At 35.8% G+C, this 26,802-nt stretch overlaps 1 protein-coding gene and 3 pseudogenes across 1 annotated transcript; 1 reads left to right on the top strand and 3 right to left on the bottom strand.

The window, feature by feature from the left end:
* Nucleotides 1–667: 667 nt before the first annotated feature.
* On the top strand, nt 668–4,361 carry LOC120180081 (annotated as a pseudogene).
* Nucleotides 4,362–4,405: 44 nt separating this feature from the next.
* LOC120180077 lies at nt 4,406–5,895 on the bottom strand (annotated as a pseudogene).
* A 7,387-nt stretch (nt 5,896–13,282) lies between these two features.
* Nucleotides 13,283–16,618, bottom strand: LOC120180050 (nuclear transcription factor Y subunit A-7-like). Its single transcript, XM_039185480.1, has 6 exons — nt 16,537–16,618; nt 15,651–15,688; nt 14,667–14,779; nt 14,474–14,584; nt 14,044–14,214; nt 13,283–13,850 (listed from the first exon to the last, which is right to left on the bottom strand). The coding sequence occupies exons 3-6, from the start codon at nt 14,739–14,741 to the stop codon at nt 13,500–13,502; spliced, it is 708 nt and encodes a 235-aa protein (XP_039041411.1). The 5' UTR covers nt 14,742–14,779; nt 15,651–15,688; nt 16,537–16,618; the 3' UTR covers nt 13,283–13,499.
* A 1,261-nt stretch (nt 16,619–17,879) lies between these two features.
* Nucleotides 17,880–22,818, bottom strand: LOC120180084 (annotated as a pseudogene).
* Between the last annotated feature and the right edge of the window lie 3,984 nt (nt 22,819–26,802).

The raw sequence follows: 26,802 nt of genomic DNA, 5'->3' as shown, positions 1-26,802 counted from the left end.
AGCATATGAGAACATCAAACCCTTAATTTCAACCATTTTAAAGATATTAGACCTTTATTTGACTGTTTTGAAATGTTAGATCCTTGTTTGAACATTCAGCCATAAAAAATGTAGTCTAATGCAATAATAGATAGTGGAGTAACTACGAAAAATTAGAAAAATGTAGGATCTCGAAAAGCAATAAAGCAAAGACAAAGGGACCACCAACGACAAATACTGAAAATGCCATGCATAAACTAATTAACCGTAAATATAATACTTTCGCGTAGTTTCATTTTGAAATGTTGGATAGCAAAAGAAGGCAGCGGCAATTCAGAGAACGAAACGGGACATCGGCCCGCCTTTCAGCTTCTGATGTTTCTCTTTTGGCGCTTTTTTTTCATATTTTCTTTTTGTTGAATCGAATGTTTTGTTGTTGTTGATGAATTTGGATAGGGAAAGGCTGAAGGGAGGCTATTTATTAAACGAATAAACCAGGGGTCTGATTGGGAAATTTTGCTCTCTGGAAAGCTGCATTTGGTATTTTATTTTAATTTAATTTCTGTGTTCAATACAGAATTCATTCATTTCATTTTGTGTTTGTTAGATTTGTTTTTGTTTAATGAATTTTGGAATAACAGATTTATGTATTTATTTATTGGTTTTGATCCCATGCGTAAAAGAGATGATGTTGGCCAAAGTCGAAAATAGGAAGAAGAATGGTGGAGAATCATGTAAGTTGTTGAATGAAATTGAAGTTACTAGCTAAGCATTGTATTTGGACTAGAATCCTCCATGGAATTCTTTTATGATTCTAATTCTCGTTCCAAATCAGTCACGAAAACCCGCCATTTGGAGCCGAAAGGAAGGATTAAGAACGCTGATGAGAATCCATCACCACGTAGAGACAAGAAATTCTTTTGGAGCTGGAAGGCGTTAAAAGCATTTTCGAATGATAAAAGCCGTAAGTTTACTTGTTGTTTCACACTTCAAGTACACTCTATTGAAGATTTGCCGGTCAGTTTTAAAGAACTTAGTCTATGCGTGCATTGGAAGAGGCGGGAAGAGGATCGACTGACTCATCCTGTTAAAGTTTTTGATGGAACTGCAAAATTCGAAGAGAAGTTAATGATTACTTGCTCCGTATATGGTACTAAAGGTAGACCTCACAATTCAGTTAAGTATGAGGAAATGCATTGTTCGCTTTATGCTTCCGTGTTCGGAGCACCGGACCTTGATTTGGGGAAGCATCAAGTTGACCTTACGCGGTTTCTTCCTCTCACATGGGAGGAATTGGAGGAAGAGAAGAGCTCAGGGAAGTGGACAACAAGTTTTAAGTTATCAGGGAAGGCCAAGGGTGCTGTAATGAATGTCAGTTTTGGCTATATGGTTTTGTCTGATATGAAGCAGAGTAGAAAAACGGGTAGTAATGATGATCAGAAGAGCACAATGAGGGCTGTTGAGAGTCTTCCCTGTTTTCCTAGCACCACATCCTTATCTCTCTTTATGGAGGAGATGAAAGAACTTAATGATATTCTGCCTGCATCAAAGTCGGACACCGACGATGCAAATGTGGTAGATAGGAAATTTGATGAATACAAGTCTGATGATGCTTTAATTGCTTCTAAGCGTGAACCTGATGTGTTGGTTGAACATTTTGAGCCTACCTTACCTCCATCTTCTGTTGCATCTGAATTAAATGCGTACATAGAGAAAGAAACCAAAGAAGATGATTTTTCTTTTGTGGGAAAGGGGAAAGAATTATCTTCACAAGAACAGGTTAGGTCGGAGGAGGGTTCCATGGTGGCTGTTATATCCAAAGTAGAAAGTAATCAAAATTTTGAAACTAATCCCGGCATGGGTGTAAATTCTGAAGATTCCTACGAGCTTTGTCCCTTAAATGAGGTCAATTGTGTTAATCCAGACACGCTTGTGGTGCAAGATTGCAATTCCAAAGTGTATGACCAAGTCTCAAAAGAATCACTGATGAGAGAGTTGGAGATAGCTTTAGATGGCATTACAAATTTGGAGGCAGCATTAGATTCTCCTGATCATGAAGACTTGGAAGACTACATGGAGCACAATGCTAATTATGAAACAAATAGAAAGTCATCTATTAGCTTGGATGAAGTTACTGAATCTGTGGCAAATGAGTTCTTGAGTATGCTTGGAATTGATCGGAGTCCATTCAGCTGGAGTTCTGAGAGTGAGCCCGAGTCACCAAGGGAGCGTTTACTAAGGCAGTTTGAGAAAGAGACCCTAGCCAGTGGTTGGTCATTATTTGATTTTGGCATGACTGATAGGGAGGAAATAGAATGTGGTTCCGACATCTCTACTCCGTGGAATTCGAGTGGGATTTGGGATATGTCATTTGTTGTTCAAGATGCTGTGCAAGAGCATCGGATGGAAACTAATGGGAGGATCAAAGTGAGGGCTAAAGTTTTGGAAGACTTGGAGACAGAAGCTTTAATGCATGACTGGGGATTGAATGAGAATGCTTTCCAGCATTCTCCACCTCGTTCTTCTGTTGGCCTTGGAAGTCCATTTAAATTGCCTCTGGGAGAGCCACTTGATCTTCCCCCTCTTGGAAATGGTTTAGGTCCATTGCTTCAAAAAAAAAACGGTGGGTTTCTACGATCTATGAATCCCTCGCTTTTCAGGAACTCTAAAATTGGTGGGAGCCTGATCATGCAAGTGTCTAGTCCAGTTGTGGTGCCTGCAGAAATGGGTCCTAGTGTAATGGACGTACTTCAACGACTGGCCTCAATTGGGATTGAAAAGCTCTCACTGCAGGCAAATAAGTTGATGCCTTTGGAGGATATAACCGGTAAGACTATGCACCAAATTGCTTGCGAAGCTGCCTCCACTCTGAAGGGATCACAGAGGTTTGTGAGCTCATTTTTCTTTGGTTTCCTGCCATTTATTTCCATGATAAACTTCGTTTGTGAAACCATACTGATATTATATGCTAGTGCTTCTTCTGTGCAGCCAGTTTTTGTTGCAGCATGATTCTGAGGTTGGGGAAAAGAAAATCAAAATATCACATGTACCCAGATCTAACATGCTTAGTTCATCCTCTGTCAATGAGATGAGTTCGGAACATGTATCCCTTGAAGATCTTGCTCCCTTGGCAATGGATAAGATTGAAGCACTCTCAATGGAAGGGTTGAGAATTCAATCTGGCATGTCTGACGAGGATGCACCTTCAAGCATCAGTGCGCAGTCTATTGGGGAAATTTCGGCACTTAAGGGTAAGGGATTTGGTATTACCGGATTCCTTCGCCTGGAGGGAACTGCTGGGTTGCAATTGTTGGACATAAAAGACAGTGGTGATGATGTTGATGGATTGATGGGCCTGTCACTGACGCTTGATGAATGGATAAGACTTGATTCTGGGGATTTTGGTGATGAAGATCAACCAAGCAAGCTTTCTAAAATCCTTGCTGCTCATCATGCTACATCATTAGACTTGATATGCAGAGGGTCGAAGGAAGAGAAAAGACGGAGTAGAAAGTGTGGTTTTTTAGGGAATAACTTCACGGTCGCATTGATGGTGCAACTTCACAATCCTATAAGAAACTATGAGCCAGTTGGTGCACCAATGCTTGCTTTGATTCAAGTGGAGAGAGTATTTGACCTACCAATGCCAAAGATATACTGTAATATTTCGGCTGCTTTGAAGAAAAACAATCAAGAGGATGATGACTCTAAGTATGCTTTGAAGAAGCAGATGAAAATGGAGGATATGAAAGAGGAAAACAGTTCCCAAGAGAAAGAGCCTCAATTCAGAATCATAGAAGTCCATGTTGCAGGTTTGAAGACTGAGCCTGGCAAGTCAAAACTTTGGGGTACCACGACCCAACAACAGTCTGGTTCTCGATGGTTGCTTGCCAATGGAATGGGAAAGAGCTATAAACATAGCCCATTCGCGTCCAGTTTCGCTTCTAAGCCTTCAATCCGTTCAACAACAAAGGTTCAGCCAGGTGACACTTTGTGGAGCATCTCGTCCCATATCCATGGTACTGGAGCCAAATGGAAAGAATTGGCAGCTCCCAATCCGCATATTCGAAACCCTAATATCATATTCCCTAAATAGACTATCAGATTGCGATGAGTTGTTCATGCAATGAAATCTGCTTGAAAGGATTAGCTGCTCCTAAACTTGGTGTGACTGTTGGTGAGCCATTTTATACAGCTCTGAGATTACACGGTTGGTAAGCTTGCTTGTGGCCTTGTGGGGATTTTCATGCATTTATTTTGAATGTGTTAATTCATGCAATTCAACCCTAAAGCACAGGTGCGGTTACATTATCATTCTGATCTTGTAAATTTATATATTTTGGTGATCAAGAATGCATGGTGTAATTTATGTCTTATTTAGTGCAGTTGTGTTCTGTCTCATTTGTCCCTTCATGCTGCTTCTATCTTACACATCTTCATTCTCATTGTCTATTTCTTTATCAGTTGAATGGTTCTGCATTTTTTTCCTTGAGAAACCCATACTTTCTAAGAGCCCATAAGTTCATACGAACTACATTTCCTACGAAAACAACCCCATAAGTCCCAACCATGCCAGCACCGATATCTGGGTTACATAGTGAAGCATACCAGAGGCACTGTCCGGTGACATATGTCTTAGAGATATAAAGTAAGTTATCACTTGTGCTGTTATGGCAATCCACGAGATAATCATTTGAACCCGCATCCATCTCCGTTTCTTTATCGGTGGCCCACTAACCAGCAGGAGGATTATGCTTAGAGATGCGAGGAAAGCGTGTTGAAGATCATAAATTGACCTTATTCAATACCCTGGTTGTATGCCATAACTGCAGTTCCCGCTTTACGTGGGTGCTCCAATGGGTTTCTTTCATCATCGACCGTTTCATCCACTTGTAAAACGCCCCCTGGAGGGGATATTGCTGCTTGGTATGCCACTGTTGCGATCAACGATGATACCACCATTAATGCACTTCGTTTCCTACTAAGCCTATCAGTGTGTTTTTGCTTTGTTATTGGCTTCCTTGAACTGGTTTCTGATTCTATGGATTTATTTGAGACCGGAGACTTTGGTATCCGAGGAATCTTCGGTGGACTCGGAATCGACTGCAACTACATGTAGATCATTTGAGCTTAAAGCTCCAGCATCTCTGAGGATGGATTCAATTTCCAGGTCTCTAAGAGCTCTGGGGCTTTGCTTCAAAGTATATAATGCTGTGCAGCCATTGTTGTTCATTGCATTTGCATTCAGTCCAGGGATAGTAAGCAGAAACTTTATGATCTGCAACCATAAATCGAAAGATATTGAACGCTTAAGCATATTCGATCACACACCATCTACATTCGAAAAAAAAAATACTTTGTTAGAAGCTTACCTCAATTTGCTTATTGGCAACAGCAATATGTACCAAAGTGTTCCCTTCACAATCCTTATGATTCACCATTTCATCATCTTTTCTATTCAGTTCAATCAGGCTCTTCAAACCCACCAACCTATTACTTTCCACACACAAGTGCAACGCACTTTCACCTCGTTCAGTCACCACCCGAGCTCGAACCAACTAGTTCACTACCTCAACCCTTCCCTTGATAGCCGCTAGGTGGAGTGGCGTCCGACCATCTTGATTTCTCACCGTCTACATCTCTGGCTCCGCCTTGACCAACTCTTTGACTATCTGGAGATACCCTTTTGCCGCAGCAAGGTGAAGGGCAGAGCAGCCGCGGGAATCCAACTCCGAGTTGAGACTCAGAAGGTGTTGGACGAAACTGAGGTGGCCTAACATGGACGAAACGTGGAGAGGGGTGTCGGAGGAGCAAGAAACTATGGAGCGGTGAAGAATGAGAGGGTCTTCTTGAAGTAATTGGCTAAGAGATTCGATGTCTCCTTCCATGGCCGCATTTGATAACCTTTCCTCCATTTTTGTTGCCCTTCTTCTCCACTGTTTGGTAATGGATGCAGACTCAATTATCGAGGGTCAATGTCTGATAAAAAGCCGCCGATTAGAGTGGGAACTGACCGGAAAAACAAGAAGTGGGAAGTGGCTTACATTGATGACGATGATGCTATGGTCAAAGGTTTTAGTGTGCTTGGGATTTTTGTCGTGGCACTGGGATAGGGTGGGGCCCTTAGAAGCTTCCATTTCTAAATATCAAAATAAATATATATAAACAAGAATAGTAATCTTCTGCATTATACAGCTGAGATAAACATAATTTATAACAATTAATTAAGAACCTAGTCAAGTATCACTGATAAAATTTAAAGTTGTTGAGATTCGATGAAGTTCAAATTGATCAACCAAATAATTTATTAAGAGATGGTGAATTGGTTTTTTTTTTGTTTAGGTATTAAGGAGTAAAAAGATGAGATAAATTGCACAAGGATTTATAGGGATTTAATTTCTCAACCAAGTCTACATCCATTACCTTAGCTCATCATTAAGGATTTTCTAACAAATTCACTAATTTGTTTTTTTTCCAGGACAAAAAGATAACATTTACAACTCCCTAATTTTTCAAAGGCTAAGCTATAATCAATCAACTTTACAAAAAAGAATAAGATGTAAACAAGAAAAACCTCTCAAAAGGAATATGTTTACAAGAATTAATCTCCCAAGAAAACAAATAAAAGATTTGCAATTAGCTAAAAAACACTAATATTTATAAGAGAAAAGAAAATAAGAATAATAAGTTTTTCTCTTGTGTTTGATTTCTTTTATAGGGTTTTTTTCCAATTGTACTCAACTTATTTTTATATGTTGGAATAAGTATGTGGTCGTTTCTAGCCTTTGAGAATATTTTAGAGCGGCTGGGGATTAATTTTTTACAAAATAAAACTGCCTAGGACAGGGAGTGTCGGTATTCTTTTAATGATTATCGATATTACCTTTGTAATATTTAAATAAACTAGCCGTTAAAGACCGTTGGGCTTGACCAGTATCGATATTGTGCTTCATAGTATCGATATCACTGTGTAAAGAAGTATCGATACCCTTTTGAGTATCGGTACCTATTTTTGTATTATGAAATTTGAGCAATTTGGAAAACATCTAGTAATATCGATACTACCTATAGAGTATCGATACTTCTTTTACTTTTGGTATCGGCACCACATTAACAATATCGATATTGTTCATATAGTATCGATACTATAAGAACGATACCGGTACTACGTACCCATAAAAATAATTTTGTGCTCAAATTCTAGTTTAATGGAATTTGAATTATTTTTGAAAACTTTGAACAAATTAAATATTTTTGCCTTAATTTGTTATATCAAAACAATATAAAATATAGTTCAACAATCTCCCCTTTTTGATATAACAAAACATTTGAAAATTTATTTTGGAAAAATTTTCCCTTAATAAAACATTTTATGAAAAAGAAAAATATTTGAAAAATATTAAAGCTCCTCATTTTTCATTATTGAAATTAAATTTTTCAAACTCATATTTTTCTCCCTTTTTGTTATATAAAAAATAATTTAACTTTAAAGTTCAAAAATAACAATAGAAAGTAAGTGGTAAATTTTAACATAAAATCATTTGAAAAATTAAAGATCTCCCTCAATAAAAGCATTACAAACAAAAAGTTGACTTTAAAAGTTTGACAGTTAAAAAAATTGAATTTCATCAAAGATGAACAAACATGTTAGTAGCAAATAAAATTCAATATATTCAAGTCTAATATATTTTATGCAATACTAATTTTTGTATTTAAGTGCATGTGTATAAAGGTATCAAAAAATGTTATACATTTAAAAAATTGATATCAATTGTTAGAGATATCATTTGCAATAACTCACATCCATAAACATTTAAATTAAGGTCAAAAATTAAAAATTTGTAAAAACAAAGTATTAAAACCAATTTTGACCAAAATTTATTATAATGAACAAACATTTATGAAAAATCATTAAAATTTTAAAAAATGTTCATCATAACACTTTTTAACATACATGAGATAGAAGATATAAAATTATTTAAAATCAAAACTCGTGCATGCTTAAATTAAATGAGCAACAAATTATGCAATATAATCAAACTAAGCTTAGAGGTTACCCATTATATATCAAGTGTGGCTAGAGCATTTGAGTATCTCAACTTTCATTACTATTGCTCCACACACCTATAAGAGACATTTATGTGGATTTTGGTATCCAAATTGCTTTGGATCCTTGAATGTTAGTTTTAATGTCCCTTGTTCCTTTAGGAATCCATACTTGTTTAATTTTAAAATATTTTTCTTTCTCCAAATGACAAGTATATTATTTGTGACCATGATAATTATAATGCGAGCATTTTGTCATTATAAAATTAGATAAATTATTTAAAATGATATCTTTTTCTTTTGTTAAACATTCAAACTTAACCTTTAAATAAGAACTTTCTTTTTCAAAATTTTCAATTTTCAATTTTAAAAACTCTAAATCTTTTTTCAAAACTTAATTTTATTTTTCAAAACCAACTTTTACTTTAAAAAAATCGTTTTTAACTTTAACTTTTAAAATTATTTTCTTATATTTGGAGTTCATGGTCTCAAACTCTAAAAATAATTCATCATATGCACATTGTAAATCATCAAAAGAATATGAATTGGATTCATTTGAGCTAGAAAATACCTCGGACTTTTCAAGAGCCATTATGCACACCACCTTTGTTGGTTATTCTTTCTTGTTTCCATGTATCTCTTTGAGCTTATTCCAAAGCTCTTTTGTATTTGAACAAGAAGAAACTCGTTCATAAACATCGGGACCAAATGTAGAAAACAACATGTGCACGGCCTTAGCATTTGTTGAGTTTCCTTCCGTTCTTGGGCACTACACTCTTCGTCTTCTTCTTTGGAGAAGAATAGTCGTTCTCGATCATCTCCCACGCATCAAGATCATTGGATTGGATGAATAGCTTCATTAATTTCTTCCAATGATGGTCGTTAGTTCCATTGAAGTATGGAGGCTTGTTGACCGGTTGGGAGTCTTCTATGTGGAACGAGCCGGAGGTGGAAGAAATTTTCTCGGTTGTGTTGAAAATGGATAGAGTTTCTTCAATGATCATCTCAAGGTTGTTAGACCTTTTAATGAGTCAAGCTCTGATACCAATTGTTGGGATTAGATGAAGCTCAAATTTATCAACCGAATAATTTGTCAAGAGTGGATGAATTGGCTTTTTGTGTTTAGCGAGTAAGGAGTAAAAAGATTAGACAAATTGCACAATGATTTATAGTAGTTCGACTTCTTAACCAAGTCTACATCCACTACCTTAGTTCTTCACTAAGAATTTTCTAACAAATTCACTAACATGATCTTTCTTTTTCATGACAAAGAGATAACATTTACGACTATCTAACTTTTCAAAGGCTAAGCTGAAACCAATCTCATTTACAGAAGGAATAAGATGTAAACAAAAAAAAAACTCTCAAAAGAAATATATTTACAAGAATTAAGCCCACAAGAAAACCAATAAAAGATATGCAATGAGATAAAAAAACACTAATATTTACAAGAGAAAAAAAATAAGAATAATAAGATCTTCTCTTGTGTTTGACTGGTTAGATATGTATTTTTTTCAAGTGTCAATAACTTGTTTTTATATGTTGGAATGAGTTTGTGACCGTTTCTAGCCGTTGTGGATGTTTTGGAGTCATTGGAGATTAATTTTCTGCAAAATAAAACTGTCAAAGACAGAGAATATCGGTACTCCTTTAATAAGTATCGATACTACCTTTGTAATATTTAAATAAACTAGCCGTTAAAGATCATTGGGCTTGACCAATATCGATATTATGCTTCATGATATCGATAACATTGTATAAAGTTGTATCGGTACCTGTTTTGCATTCTAGAATTTGAGCAATTTATAAAACATCTGGTAGTATCGATACTACATAGAGAGTATCAATACTTCTCTAACCTTTAATATCGATAACATATTAACAATATCGGTACTGTTCATATAATATCGATACTATAAGAACAATATCGGTACTATGTACCTAGGGTTGCACATAATTCGGATTTCAATCCGATCCGGATCGGTTTTTATCCGATCCGATTTTTTCCCATAGAAAAAAAACCGGTTTATAAAATAATCGGTTCGGTTTCTAACCGGTTTGGAGGGCCGGATATCCTAACCGGTGTAATCGGTTTCGGTTTTAAAAAAACCAGTTTTTTTAAAAAACCGGTTATAAAAAAACCGATTTTAATATTCCAGATTGCTCATAGGGAACCGATTCCCCCCCAAGGGGGTACCGATTCCTCACTGAATGGTTTGGCTCCGAGATTTCCAGAATGCTCGGAGGGAACCGATTCCCCCATAGGGGTACCGATTCCCCCCTATTCAACGGTCGAAATATTTGAATTTTACACTTAGGGAACCGATTCCCTATGAGAGGGTACCGATTCCCCCACGCTCTAAGCATTTTTATTAAATGTTTTCACACTTAAACGGCTATATTATCTTCATTAATTATCACTAACGTTCAGAAGTGATTCAAGGTGTATTTAAGCAAGCTTAGAAGTCATTGATCAAAGACAAGAAACATCAAGCAACTAGAATCAAGAGAGAATCAAAGAGAAAGCATCAAACCTCAAGTTCGATAAATTCAAATACTTAATTGAAATACTTAATTAACTCAACATAATTGAAATACTTAAATACTTCCAAGTTTGATAAATTCAAATACTTAAAAACTTCCAAGTTCGATAAATTCAAATACTTAAAAACTTCAAGTTCGATAATTGAAACAAAGTTTACGATAATTGAAATAAAGTTATAAAATAAACTACATTGCCATCTCTTCTTCATCATCTTCGCCTTCTTCGTTTGGAGGGGATATTCCAAGTTCGACTTCTTCAATGTGTAAGTTTGCTTCCAAATCGGCATCAATTGCATCTTCTAGGGTGGTGATATGTTGCTTACGAGCCGCTCCATCCAAATAATCCTTTAAACAAATGCATACTTCCACCGACTCGGGACTTAGTCTTGATCTCCGTTGTGATATAACCCTGCCACTAACAGAAAAAGCGGATTCTGAAGCTACCGTAGAAGCTTGGACGGTTAGTAAATCACGGGCCATGGCGGCTAGAATCGGAAATTGTGCTTCCTTTTCTTTCCACCAAGCCAAAATATCCAAACTTTCAAACTCTTCAAATGTCATTTTTGATAGAAAATCGCATGACATGTAATTTCCCAACTCGCTACTTGGGGTGGTAGTACGTGATCGTTTGGATTGGGAATTTACAAGAGTGTTAAAAAGATTCAAATTTATGTTACTTGGACGTCTACTAGATGATTCCGCATTCATTCTCATTTGATCGTGTATTACACTACTTGATCCGTATTTAGTTAAATAAATTGCAAACATGTCTCGAAAACATTTGTTAAAATAATTTATTTGGTTTTGGACAAAGTTGGGTTCATCATCGGTTAGATTAAAAGCAAACGCAATTTGTTCAATTAGTGTTTCAACCCCACCAACATTTAACGTTGGGTTTAAAGCGACGGCACAAGTAAAAATTGGGGGAATCTCCTTAAAATATTTTAAAAGTTTTTCCTTCATTGCAAAGCCAATTTCTTGAAAAACTTCGGTTTCAAATTCAAAGTCATTTAGTCGGGTAGCCAACAAAAATATTTGATTAAGAACCAACGGGCTAGTAGGGTAATAAACACCGGATAAAAAAGTTGTTGCATTTTTAAAAACCTCAAGCAAATCGGTTATTTTGGCTATAGTTTCCCAACTCGAATCCGGATAAATGTCTGGGACATGACCCCTCTCGAAAAGTCGATCGTGAAATGTTTGCAATGTTTCCCTTTGCCTTAAGGCAGTATGCATCATCATCCAAGTTGAGTTCCAACGAGTTGGACAATCCAAATTAGGACCCAAAGCTTTTTTATTAACAGACTTACAAAATCGTTTATAATCATTTAGTCTTTTGTTGTTGTTACAAAGAATCGATTTTATCATTGTTTTAAATTCTAATCTAATTGGCTCAATAACCTCCAAACCGGCTTGCACGGATAAATTAATTATGTGTGCAACGCAACGGGTATGAAAAAACGCACCGTCTAAAATCGGTGAAAGTAATATTTTCAATCTTGGAACCGCGTTTGTATTATTCGATGCATTATCAAAGGATATAGAAAAAACTTTATTTTCTAATTTATAAAGACAAATTACCCGTTTTAAAAGTGTAAATAAATTAGCACCGGTATGCGGCTCACCGAAAAATTCAAACGCGATTGTTCTTTTCATCATTTGCCAATTATCTTGATCTAACCAATGTGACGTAACGGCTAAAAAAGAATTTCCGGTATTATGAGGGGAACTCCAAACGTCACATGTAAGCGACACACCATAACGGTGTTCTTGGAATCCTAAAATCATTTTTTCCCTCGCCGTACGCCACATTTTTATAGCATCTCTTCTAAGGGTAGTACGACTTACTTGAGTATAACGTGGTTGCATTAGTTGTTGAATTGTTGTCGTGAAATCTTCATCATCAAAGTGGTCGAACGGCAATGCTTTTGTAATCACGAACTTTGTAAACGCTTCTCGTAATTTTTCGTTGTCGTAAACAAAAACACCACCTTGCGGTGTAAGATTCGATTGACTAGGATCCGATCTTGAGCGAAGTGCCTTGCATGATTTTGTCAAATGGTTCTTCAACGTTGTGTTTCCTTCCGATGCAGGAAACTTTAGACAAAGTTTACAACGCGCCCTCCTCGAGCCATTTGACATCTCACATAAATCGTAGTGATCCCAAATATCTTTGTTTCGAGTGTGTTCGATCACTCTCACGACTTCAAGGTTTCCCCCGACGGAAGATTCAGCAGTATTACTCATGATGAATAAAAAATTACAAAACTAAGATTTGAGAGATGTTTAAGTGTTGTGTAATAAGATTTGAAAAGTTGTAATCAACCAAATACATCCCCAACCTATTTATACATGTTTAGGATGGTAAAATAGTAATTTTTTTTTAAAAAAAACGGTCAAAAACGGTCACAAACGGCTAGTTTTTTAAACCCAGACCGGTTTTTTTTTTCGGATAAAAACCGGTTTTTTAACCGGTTAAAAAACCGGTCTGGGTTTTTTCTCCAAACCGGTTAAAATAACCGGTTTAAAAAAATCCGATCCGATTAAAAAAAAACCGGTTTTTCCCAAATCTGGTTTCGGATATTTTTTTCGCAAAATCGGATATTCGGATTTTTTGTGCACCCCTATATGTACCCATAAAAAATAGTTTTGTGCTTTAATTCTAGTTTAATGGACTTTTAATTATCTTTAAAAAATTTAAACAAATTCAATCAAATCCAAAAACATGTCAACATTTTATCTTAATTTGCTACATCAAAACATTATAAAACATTGTTCAACACAAGTCAAACTCTTTTCAGCCTAATCTTAAAACAGATTTTCTCAAGACACTTATAGTTACACAGCATGCATGATCGATGGTTGAAATGATGATATAATACATAATATCAAAGCCAAGGATGAGTTGCCGACTTCGTTGACCCGGTTTCTCACATGACAATTGAAGCATAGTGTTGGATTCCATTGCACATGCTGCTCGCGCCAGGAGAGATGTCCATGAATCCGTGTTTCGGTCGCTGGAAATTGCCAGTGTTGTTGGAGACGCTTGAGATGTCAGAGCAGCTTGTACTCGAAGCGCTGCAATCTACAGCACGCAAATGGCCCCCGAGTTCTAATCCACTGTTCATTTGGTCTGAGCAGCTGGCATTGGAAATGGAACGGGAACTTGTGTTGAAAGTTGGGCCAGGAGGAAGTTGAAGCTTCTGTTTGCTAAGAAAACGTCCACCGGATCCCCGAACCCTATTCAATGCATGACGATGCCGAGATTCATGAAGATATGGCTGCATTTAGTTCAGACCGAAGCAGTTAAAGGCCCCCAAAAAATGTTGCCATTACTAATACAAATTCATGTTTAACATCATTGCTAAAGCTTCACTTTTATCCATCGGTCGTTAGTTTCCAAAATATATACTCCATGACACTAAACATTGTTATAAGTTGAAACAAATTCCGAAATGAATTCTACATATATACCTTCCGAGATTTGACAAGTTTGTTTTGCGCCTCGAGCTTTGCACGGTACCGCCTCCTTCTAAGAATCCCATTATATTGTTTTGCATTGACATAAACAGGGCCATCTTCAGCAAGATCAAGCGGTAGCAGTATTCGTGCTGGTGCACTTCCTCCTCCCGTCTGGGCCTGAATCTGGTCAAGTTTAAGATAAAGTTGCATTACAAGAAGAAAAATGGTAAGTAACACGAAAGATTCTGTGCTAAACAAGGTGAAACCTTAGACCAATACTACAGGAGCAGGGTCAGTTATTGAAGAAAAGAATTCGAGCTTTTCTAAGCTATTCGACCCCATAGCTAAGAAACATTTTGTTGATAAACAGCAAACCGGAAAAAATCCTATTAAAGCAATCAAGATGCCAATGATTCGCTGAATTGAAAATAATCACACTAACAACTACTGCGGCAAGGCAGAATAGCTTGGACGATCTTACAAACGCTGGTTGCCCATCCGGAGTAAATAGGCCACCGAAGTATGCGTCCGCATAAGGATATTGAGCAGGAGCCTGAAACAGGATGAGGATTATTAGTTTAAAGCAGGGCCAACCAAATGAACTTAATAGTCACTGCTAAACATGTTTAACATACCATTGAATGATTATTTTTTGGACCGGAATGGCTGAACATGGTGTTCGGATTGTTAAGCAAGAAAACCGGCTTCATTTTTGCCTCTACGTCCTTCCTACAACTTTCAGCCTGACCTGATGCGTGAGGAAACAATTATGATATCAGGCAAACATTGTTCAATTTGTCAAACTCGAAAACAAGCCTCCCTCTTCAAATAAACTATCTAGTGGATCCTTTTTGACACATTTGGGAACTAAGGCAAAGCACATTAGAAAGACTGCTAATGGCCAACAAGAAGATTCCTAATTGCGGAACTTGCAAGAACAAACTATAAGAACTAGGGCATGGCTAATACATGGGATACCGACCATCGCTGAAGAAATAAAGTGGATTGATCGTGGAACCCTAGAAGCACAAGCTTAGCACATGAACCGAAATCACAAGTTAGATTCAGAATGTAATATTTGGCAGCTCATTAACATTGCACAAAAACTCAGACCAGAAGAAGAACAATGCGAAAGGTGGTTGGTCCGGTGATCGTCGCTACTGTTCATAGTTCTCAAAACCAGAATTTTTTTAGGCAAAAAATTTAACTAATACATGTATTAAGAGCAACCAAGTGCACCTGGACATCTTTGGAAAGTAAAGTGAAGACGAAATCACTAGGAAATCTTGAAGAACTAGAAGAATTAGTAATTGAAAGGTAGTAGTTTAGATGCTTATTTAAATCATCGAGAACTCACTCAGGATTGAACACTGGACACATAAAATTCATAAGGGATTCAAAAGAAAAGAATTTAAGAATATGACCAAGAAATGAGGAACATAGAGGCTTTTTGAAAACACATTTCTGAAGAATAGAAGCAACAGCACCTTATACAAATTCCATGAAGAATGATAATCAAAACCCAGAATAAAAAACATGAGCAAGAGCTATTGAGAAATTGAAACATATCAAGACATCATCATCATCATCATAAGTCAATTTTCGACAAGCAAACGAACCAGTTTGTGCAGTTAAGGCATGCTCAGAAAGATTTGCTCTGCATGCAACAAAAAAAGATCTCAGCAAAAAAAAAAACAGATAATATGCAAACAGTTTGGCCACAAAGCCTCAAAAGGCAGACAGTTTAATACTTAAGTCTAGACGGCAAATTCAGCAAGGAACCATACAAGGTTTATGTATGATGGGTTTTCCATGAATAAAATAACAAAGCTACTACAAATTCCAATGAGTTAAAAGAAAACCCTAGCTAACGACTTGGGGAATTTGAACTTTGAAACTTGAAAAAGAGTAAAGCTACACATTCCATGGATTAATACAAGAACCATGACAGATTTGAGAGCACGAGAGAGGAAAATAGCAATCAACAAAATAAAGAGTAAACTTAAATCAGGAAAAAAAAATCCCTTGAAGTTACGAATAAGTAAATTTTAGCTTAAGTAAACACAGAACCTTCTGTCGTGAAGGAAAAAGAAGAGAGACGACCAAGAATGATCACATCCCAAGAACAAAGAGAGAAAAAGGCGCAGGATATTAAAAGAAACCTAATACGTACGGACAAGATAATGCTTAAAGGTCATGATTATATGAACCATTCCTACAACTAAAAACAAACGTATGCATAACGCAAGAAAAATAATACAGGAAAAGAGTGCATAAACAACAGTAGCCAACAACTTTACCCAGAAAAAAAAATAAACTTTACCAACTTCTACAAGAAAGCCAACAACTTCATCATCATGAGTTCATGACCACGAAGCATTTGTAGTGGGAAAAGGGAAAAAAAAACAGGAGATAAAACCAAAAAGAAAAGGAAGTAGTAGTGGTAGCGTTGAGATAAGATAAAGCTTTGAATATACAAACAAAAAGTTAGTAAAGAAAAAAGACCTATGGGATCTGATGAGGCTTGAAGAAGCAGCAGCAGCAGCAGCAAAGAAGAAGAAATGTTTGTGTTGTTGGGAGGACCCTAGGCATGTCCCCTCCCTAGAAACTCTCCAACTACTCGTCTTGCATCTTTAATTTCTGTGGTCTAATTCTAAAATTCTTCCCTTACTTTATCAAAGGTAAGATTTTGGGTCATTTATTTTAATTTGTCAGAATTTGGTCTTTCAACTCAGTAAAGGAGGAGTTAATTCAACTGATAGAATTATCAAGCTCGTTGTTCAATCATTGATTTGAAAATTACTAGTCACAAATTTGTACGTAAATAGAATTAACTAAAATAAAAAAAATCCAAAAATTTAATTAAAAGTGACAAAAATCACCTGTTCAATTCACATGTTTACCGGTAAGTGGCGGATTCATTAAGTTCTATAGGGACTATCTCATTATTTTAGAAATGTGGTTAAATTTAACTTAATGTGTTAAAAAAAATTACAATTTTGTATACTTATTATTTTTAAGAAAAAAAATTAAAATTTTAAACATCCATTCTTAAATTTATTGATCTGGCACTGTTAGCTGTCATTGGATTGATTTTTCCAACTTTATAAGGTGTGAGGATAATGGAGACTAAACTTCGAATTTTCATAAAAGTAGAAAGAAGGATGATATTCATGATTAGACCTTAACTTGTTTTATCTTGTGGGGACCACGCTCCAACCTTTGTTTTATTACAGTCAGCCGCCCTTCACTGTCGATATTTGTCTGTTCTTAGGCGGATATCTTGTTTGTAATTTGTTGGTATTATTATTGTTCTTCCTATTTTCTTTTCTCAAGTTATAATTGAATTAAATCTAATTTAAGTATTTTATATTTTTTATTATTTAAAATTAAACAATTTATTTAATCTTTTGATATTTGTTAATTTTAAATCATTTTAAATATTATAAATTACCATATCTATATAACTAATATATATTAATAAACTCAAAAAATTCATCAATATCTCAACCACCACCCCAGGTCAACGGTTATAATTTTTCCTCAAAAAACAATTTCAAGAGGTTGGGCTGTCATTTTCTCCTTTAACATATAGTTGTAAAAGGTCAGAAATCAAAGGATTATTTTTAATTTTTAAGATTACAAAAAAAGTAAGAACATAAGGGTTAAACATTGTGAGAGATTTACCCAAAAGAAAAAAAGGGAGAAAAACATACAATAAAATATGTACTGAAGTATATATCCAACTGTTTATGGAGCATATCTGAGGACTTAATGTAGTTATCAACTGTGCTCCTGGAATTGAAGGAGCCTGTAAAAACTAATAACCAAATGCCATTTCTTACACCACAGCTGCTAAGGTTGATGAGGGCTTGTTCAAGCTAAAATCACACAACAACAATTCCCAGGCAAGATGACCGGCTGTCGAGGGAGCACCATCTCCATTGTCCTTATAAGAATGAAGGACACAGGCAATTAAGCAGGGAACCGGATTCGTTTCATGGTTTCATTTTCTTAACTGAGTTCACCTATTGACCTTTAAGTACTCACCTTCAGGAGAGTGCTGGTGGAAGCTAGAGCAGCAAGTTGATCCTTTCGGCCCATTTAAAGATATCAGAATAAACATGATCTCCGCCCAGGTCTTTGCCGGTGGCCCCTGCTGCTACTCGTAAAACATCCTCGATCAATGCAAAATTCCCCAATATGTCCACGTGAGCGCCACTTTGGGTGCCTCGGCCTTCGAGAAGATTAGCCGGAGGGGCATGACTGTATTCCCGTATGTAAGAACGAATGCCTGAAGGGTTGAATCTAGTTTTGCCCCGCCAACCTTTCGCACACATGAAACCAGCACTTAAAACAGGAACTGTTTCATCTCCATCAGCAGAGAAAACACCACCTTTTAGACATGAATCTTCAATGCCACCCTCAGCTGAGGTGTCTATCTGAAACGGAATAGAGCAATCGGTGCCGCTATTTAATTTGTAGACATAAGCCCTTTCTGTGGGGATTCCAACTCCGTACATTGAGTAGATCTCCATGTCTGGAGCATTTGGTAACCTGAAAATTTATATTGCACTTGTAAGTAAACATGAAGAGAGGGAGGAATGAGGAAACTCAAAGGCATAACGATCTGGTCGAAAATAGACAATTCACTAGCAACAATAGCTCACAAATGTCAAAAATAGACAATTCACTAACAAAAATAGCTCACAAATGTCAACCGCAAGTCTAGTAATCCTAAGAGGCTTACCATGACATTGGCTAAGAAAGCAAACTCAACAAATTAAAAGATACTATATCAATGTTAACTACACTAATGAATCATTTTATTCAATATAAGGGTTCTCTAAAGACACCTTCATGGTTAACTACAATTATTGCATCGGCAAAAAAAAAAAAAACTAGAATAACCAAGAAAGTTGAAAAACCTCACTTTGTTTCCAAGGGGTTTGACCAATATTTGTAGTGTTGATATTTCGGGTCATCCAAATTATCTGCTATCCCATACGAAAAATGAGCGCCTCCCCGTGCCATCAACTTGGGGGCAACAAAATGAAGCAGATCTAAAATTGATCCAGCTGTGTAAACCTTGTTATCTGCAACTGCTTTAATACGGTGATTTCCTATTTCATGATATTCGATCCATATATCACAGTTGGTTGTTAAGTTGGGCAGCTTAACACTCGTCACAGCATCCTGCGGATCAACAATAATCATATGAACTTCAGGCTACAAACTAGCAAACTAATTATCTCCTAGCATGCAAAAGCAGAAAGCACAATGTATAATGATCAGCCTCTCGTAATTGCATTTTAATGAATACAATTTTCCAAAAGGGCATGCTTGCATTTGATATAGAAGGAGGGTGTTGAAACTTGGAGGTTCAGCGGATGGTTAGAGATAGAGAGATGATCCTTATACTTGAGCAAAATAACTTGATGATAGCTAGGATAGTACCTGGAAATCAACCCTCTTGATCTTGGAAGAATGTGCCTCGGCCACATCTTTCCCAAATGAAATAATTCTCCCAAAATTCACACTTTCCACATTATCTTCCAAATTGATGTTTTCATTTTGAACCATGCTATTGATGCTGTTGTTCCTCAAACTTTTTGCACCACATTTAAAGCTTTCTCCTTCAGGTGACCAATCAAGTCCACCCCAGATGGTGTCCCCACCTTTTGGTATCATTGACATGGTGGAATCCCATGTACGGGTCATCCGCATTAAATGCTGGAAAGTTTGCAGACCGAATACATCTTTGTCCAGAAAACCAGGTGCGAAAGCCCTGTTTAACAATTAGCATTTCATCAAGCTCCCAAGACAAAGTAAACATGCACATTCATCATATCTGAACCAAACTACCTTATGTTTGCGAAGAGTGAAATGAAACATGTTGATATGGCTTTAAGATGCAACAGCACGCTTGAAAGCATGATAGCACCACTATGAAAAGAAACTATTTCCATGTTTCAAGGAATATAGAATCAAAACTGACTACAACAAACGCTTGTTTATGATGATTTTTGTATTTGATTCCCTTGTAATTGATTTCATGTGGTAATAAAATCCGAGGTACTCTTTTCCTCCTTCTGCTACTTTTCGGATAACTTTATAGTATTCCCAAAAGCATGAAGGGGTTTTTTAAAGAGACCTCCAATTATTATAAAAAAAATGATTGCTCTTAAGAAAACAACAAAAGGGGGGGCACATGTCGAGGGAGTAATGCAAATTGAACAATGATGCATATTTTAGTGATAGCTTAACATTGATCTAACCTTTTACTTTGTTCACTCAAGAACTAATAACAATACTATCAGAATAGAAGCCATTAGAAAAGGCAGATTTAATATTTATTACTGATTTAACAAATGGAAATTTTTTTTTTTTTTGTAAAACTGACGCCATAAAAGCAAAGCATTAGAAAAGTTAGCTCTGTATAACAGGAACATTTTTCCAAGCACATGATCCAAGTGACATGCATGAGGGAAAGCTTTATCAATGCAACAGAAATTCTGAAAAACCATTTGTCATAAATAGCATCCACCATATATGAGGCCAATTCATTGGTTTGAAATGTAGGAATATAACAACTCAAACACTACCAAGACAAGAAATACATCTTTATTCGTAAAAAAAAACAATTCAAAGAAGTACCTGGCAACGGCTATATCCCTGGCTTCAACCGAAAATAATCCTGAGACCGATTTCGGGACACCTAAAAAGGGTCCGCCGATGTTCATTACTGCCTTTATGTGCTTAGCACACCAATCTGATCCACCCCCACCGCCCATGGGACCTGGTGCTTCAACCCATTTCATGAAGTGCAGAAAGTACAGGACACCCATTGAGTGCGGAATGACTACTACCCTTTTCCCACCATTTGTTGCTACCATAAGTTCTATGTTACTTTTCATTCTGCTCAAAGTTTGGTCCCTGACCTGATTTACTCAAATAGACAAGAAGTGATAAGATCATTTCAGCGAGCAATAACATAATGCTAATTTCAAGTCATAAACACAAAAGAAAATCTAAAGACAAACATCAAAAGTACACAAACACCCATACACATATAAATATAAATGTTAGGGAAAACTCATTTGGCAGAATAACTTTGGGAGGGATATGAAATCTCGAAACAATTGCATACCTCAGTATTCTGGAAAGATAACCTCCAATCATAAGCAGCCATATACATTGTTTTTTCCTCGTATCCAATTTGAGCCAAATTAGCAATTAATACAGCCCAAACAAAATATCCTGCTGCAAAATAATCAGCTGCCACAAGTCCAGATACAGGTCTGACCCTTATACCCGAAGGGTCCAGTCCAGTTTCATTATCGAGTGACATGTGCTGAGCCCAGCATAATGGTCTACAATGAAATTGGAAGAACAGTGGGGAAATAAACTTTATTAAACTTCATGGATGACAAAACTTCTGCAAATAGTTAAAAGATAAGGGTAGAAAGCAATAACAGGTCTAAGTTGGAAGAATTTCGGATCTTCTAATGGCATTTTCATTAAACAACAAAGAACAATCTTGAAGACTTGAATTTTAAAGTCAGCATTGCAACCATATTCAAAAAGACTAAGCACTGATAAGAAAACTTCAGAAAGCAAAACCTAGAAGGAATTGGATGTCAAGAGAATGCAGTATTACTTTAACGATCAAATAGCTAGAAACTACATAGACATCGCACATTGGAATGACAGGTTGGCCTTCTTCAAAACTTGAAGCAACCCAACAGTTATAAAGTGTAATGAAATCATAAAACAGAGGAGCTCCTGAGTTGGCTGAACATCAAAGTTCAATAAGGTCCTGAGAGTTTAACTAGTATTTTTCTTCGAAAGAGAGGAAGATCCGCCATACCAAAAAATATGTTTTTTTATAGCTATCAATTGAGATGCTCTACCTAGAAAACACACCAAATGCAAAGACAGTTATGAGGAAAAAGCATGTTCCCACTCCTCGCCCAGAACTCCAATGATTAAATTGTATTCTAATCCACACAGCACGACAGTGATCAAGCTGCAGAAAAGAGTAGCCAGAGATGCATTTCTAATGACCCATAATCAAGCATAAAACAAAAGGAAAAAGCATTTGCAACGATGAGAAGGCTTCAACTATAGAAATCAATTAAGCAATATTTTCTTCAGCAAATCAGTAAGCTCTAAGGAAGCTTCTCTAATAACTTCCAACCTAAGCCAACATCAGAAAGGACACTGGTGGCCTTCCCAAGGCCAATGATACCTTTTATCAGTTTATGCAAAACCCAGAAAGGGGAAACAAAAGGAAAAAGAAGGGGACAAAAGCTAATCACACCTTTTATACAATTCTCCAAAGGTTCCACCCCAAAGACGTTTCCTAAACAAGCCTTCAGCACACTGGTGACCTTCCCATAGCTCGAGCCCACCGGTCACAATCCCAGGGACGAACACCACGGGATGATTCACAGTCAAGCCCTCTTTCCTCAACTTAACACCCGGTGGGTCGGTTAACGGCCCGGTTATCGCCTCCGTCACGTATTGAGGGATCGAACGGGCATTGTGTTGTACAACAATAACAAGAGCCACCACGTCGAACATACAAAACCAATGAACCAACAACAACTGTCCCAGCACGACCATTTCTGAGAACTATTCCTCTCTTTCCTGGGACTCTCAAACAATCCCTTCTTCTCATCCTCGTTTCCGATTTTGGGTCCCAAAACGTTCGGGGACTTTGATGAATCCATTCCCCGCCGCCTCCGCAAAAACGACATCGTATTTAAAATTCCGAAGAGAGAAATGCTACTATTATCAATAATGCTCTGTAATCTGGCTAATAATGATCCTGAATCTGAAATCCCGTCATTACAAATGATCTTTTATTTCTCCTTCCAAGTTGACACCGGCGATTCTAAAGAAAACAACAGCCGCGGCGGAGTTACGAGTGGAAGCATGTGATTGGATATTGTTTATAAGCTTCGAGTAAACTCTTTTTTTTTCTTTCTTATTATTCCCAGATTCCTCCAACCGGGGTCCCACTCTTAATTTTCTTTTTCTGCCAGCGGTATTGGGAGCCGCTGGATTGACGATTGACCCCACGGTTGTCAGACAATCGACGGCGGTGTGAAGGTGGCGACAGAAACCGGTGGATCTCAACAGTGGTTTGTTAATGGTAATTTGTTTTCCAGTTGGTGATTTATTTATTTATAAAGCTTGGGAACTGGAGCCACGTGCATGGAAAGGGATACGTGTAGATTAGGGATTTTGAAATGAAATATTTTCAGCCTCCGATGTGTCGTCCCTCCTTTGACCGCTTGACAAATTGTTTGATTAATTAAAGAATTTTTTTACAGAGATTTTGATAAGATCAGTAATGAACGATGTTTCATTGAAACTACACTCACCACCAACAAGGCACGAGTTCCATGAGAATTATTAAACTACTCCTTTGTTTATATCTTCATTATAATTTATAATCAATAATTGTCATGAAACAAATTATTGGTCTAAATCTATATTAGTTTTTTATTATGAATAAACTATGGGTTTAATTCACATATTATAATTAAATTCAATTTTAAATTTAATAGAATAATTTAGGGATAATATAAATTATATGAGCTTGCATGACGAAAATATAAACTTTGGGTATTTTGATCCATTTTAGTACTTATAATTTTAATTTTGCTTAAAATTTAACGTTATATTTTGAACATGGTAAAACAAAAATTAAACTTCGGGCATGATTTTAAAAAAAATAAAAATTTAAATACTAAAATAGATCAAAACTGTAGTTCAAATTCTAAACACGCAATTTACCCTAAATAAATTATACTATTCTTTATAACCTTTTAAGGAGGGTATCATAAAAAAGGTTATTATGATCAATTTTTTTATAATATTATGTGTGTTGGTATAAGCATATGGAATAAATATTCCTTGTCTAACCTACTAGAGAGAGAGGGAGGAATATGTGCTATTTTATATATTTACGAGATAAACAATTAGTAATTCTCTACCTACATTAAACATATAAATCATAAATGATTAAATTTTAACTTAACCGCTTTCTTATTCATCGTCTAAACTGTAAATTATCATCTTACTCATTATACATCAACAATAAAAATACTTTAAAATATAGTTTTGAAATCGGTCTGCTCTATTAATTCATTTTATCTGTATATTTTGTTAAAATTGGTTTTCGGGTAGGTGAATCGCAAGATCAATAAGATTCGGTCAGGAACCCCCCCCCCCCAATCCCACTAATTACAAAACACTCCTTTGCAAACTAAATTATTTAATATTACTACAACAATATACAGTATGACACATGTATATACACGTATACGTATATGTTTGACAATGATAAACCCCCTTGCTATATTGATTCAATAGTTGGCAAAACTGTGCACTGTTTTTGTTCTCTGCATGTGCCATGTTCAAAATTGAAATATACGAATAATTTGGGATAAAATTGAAATGTTCAAAATGTTTGGGGATTAATTTAGAATGAATATCATATTTTAGGGATGAAACTAAAATTTTCAAAAGCATGAGGATTATGACAGTCATAGTTTAGGGATGAAATTATAATATTTAAAAGTTTAGGGATCATTTTCGATTAAAAGTCATAGTTGACGGAAGTGTGATGCAATTAAGTCTTCAAATGTAGTATTCCTTTCATTTATGATTATAATATTTTTATAATAAAAATAGACCTCATTATATCATATAGACACATCTACAAAAATTACTTTATAATCACTTAGGCTAAAAATAAAAACACATTTTGTCAAAAGCGTGTTCTTCTTACATAATATATATACACACCTATTTTTGTCTGGATTATTATTATTATTATTACTATTATTTATATTTTTATAGGCTCGAACGGAAGCCCAAATTATAAACATCCTAAACCCATCAGGCCTACATCAGAAAAGCCTAAGGCCCAAAATGTAACAAATCTTAGCTAACCATAATTTTAGGGTTAGCCATCCTCGCTGCCACCGTCGGTAGAGTCACTCGTGTCACTATCTGCTATCGTCACTGCTTTTGACACTCACCGATGTTGCCGTTTCAGTCGTCCCATCGCCATCATCTCAGCAAACAATGAACAAATCAGTCACAAATTAATTCATGCAAAAAAAAATAAAGAATAAGAGAAAAATCTCGAAAAAAATCCAAGATGTGAAAGCTTGAGATAAGAAATCATTCCCTATATTGAAGGCTCTCGGTTCCATCAACTTCACACCCAATGAATTCATTAGATATAAACATGTAACAGAGAAATAGGCTCGAAGGGAGAGAAGAGAGCAAGAATATTAGAAGGGGGAATTCGAACAAAAATAACAACCATTCTTGAGAGATAAAAACAAAACAAAATAGAGGAAAGAAAATAGATAGAAGGAAGCCTTACCGCCAGACTCGAATCCTCTTGCTTCACCGGAGTCATAGGGTCTCCAAAAATAAAAAGAAAGGTAGCCTTTATTTTCTCTTTCGGGTGTGGTTATTTGAGGGGGGTAGAACTCGAGTTTACTGTTTGGGGTGTTAGGGGTTTGAAGAAACAAGGTAGAAAGGGTCATCGGTCCCTCGTCGGAGCTATTTGGGAGGCGGCCGGAGAGGAAATCCCATCCTCTCAGTTGAGGGAAAATGAAAGAGAGAGAAGAGTACAGAAGGGAACGACACCGAAAAAGTGGAAGAGAGAATGAGGCCCTAGGGTTTTCGGAAGTATAAAAGGGTATTTAAATGTCGTCCAAAACGTAGCCGTTTAGGGCTAAGGTTTCCTTGCTTTCGTTGTGTGGGTAAATAGCACGATCAATCCCCTTTTTCTTGTAACTTCATATTTTAGTCATCAAATGAATTTCATTTAGTTCATGTTTCAAGCTTCGATTTATTTTCTCTTTTCTTTTAGTCCTTGTTTGTTTGTTATTATATTTACGTTTCCTTTTAATTTGGTAAGGATGTTTATGTCGTTTTTATTTAATCCCTCGATTATGTTTATGGATGATACTTCAGGGTTTATTTGCAACCTTGGTCCCTGTTATTTCAACTTTCCTTGGATTTAATGTTTAATTAATTTATTTGTTTCATATATTTAGCCTTCATAGTATTACAATTTTTTATGCTTTTATTATTACCCGTATATATATATGTGTGTGAACATATTTGTTTTATAGTTTTATATTTTATTATTTAAATATATTTATCTATACTGTTTTATATTTTATTAAATATTAAATATGAATATGCCATATTTTATTAAGTGTAATTCCTTGTTATATTGTATTATTATACATGCATTTTATTTTAAGGCTACTTTAATGGTTAAAATGATAAGAGTTCTCATTTTGTTTGACCAATTATGGAAGATCTCCAAACATTTGGGGTGCCTTTCGAGGGTTGTTCGAATCAAATAATTTTAACGTTATTATATGTTGTTTATTAAGTTATTTAGATATATATTTTATTCATTTCAAATAAACTTTTTAATTAGATATATTATTTTTTAAATATATTATATATATATATATATATATTAGTTAAATATTTTTTTACAAATATTTATTAAATATAAATATTCATTTTTTGTATTTATTTATTTACCGTTGTTTAGTCATTTTATTTATTCATTCCTTTTAGTTTCATTATATTTTATGAATATTTCTTTCATTTTATATATGTCATTCATTATTGTTGCATTCATAAATCATACATTTATTTTTTCGTTTTCCAAAATCATTAAAGGTTATGTTGTCTTGTGCCGTAGGTTAATGAAAT

The sequence above is a fragment of the Hibiscus syriacus genome, unplaced genomic scaffold, assembly GCF_006381635.1.
Source record: "Hibiscus syriacus cultivar Baekdansim isolate YM2019G1 unplaced genomic scaffold, ASM638163v2 tig00112488_pilon, whole genome shotgun sequence".
Classification (NCBI taxonomy): domain Eukaryota; kingdom Viridiplantae; phylum Streptophyta; class Magnoliopsida; order Malvales; family Malvaceae; genus Hibiscus; species Hibiscus syriacus.
Note: the sequence above shows the minus strand (reverse complement) of the source record. Positions and strands in the feature narration are given on the sequence as shown.

Bases quoted from the DNA above. Each gene is read 5' to 3' on its own strand.
- LOC120180050 (XM_039185480.1), bottom strand. From the start codon at position 14,741: ATGAAGCCGGTTTTCTTGCTTAACAATCCGAACACCATGTTCAGCCAT. The intron at 14,215-14,473 runs GTTAGTGTGATT...AAACTTGACCAG, and splicing joins TCTGCCTTGCCGCAGTAGTT to ATTCAGGCCCAGACGGGAGG. The intron at 13,851-14,043 runs GTATATATGTAG...AACTAAATGCAG, and splicing joins AACTTGTCAAATCTCGGAAG to CCATATCTTCATGAATCTCG.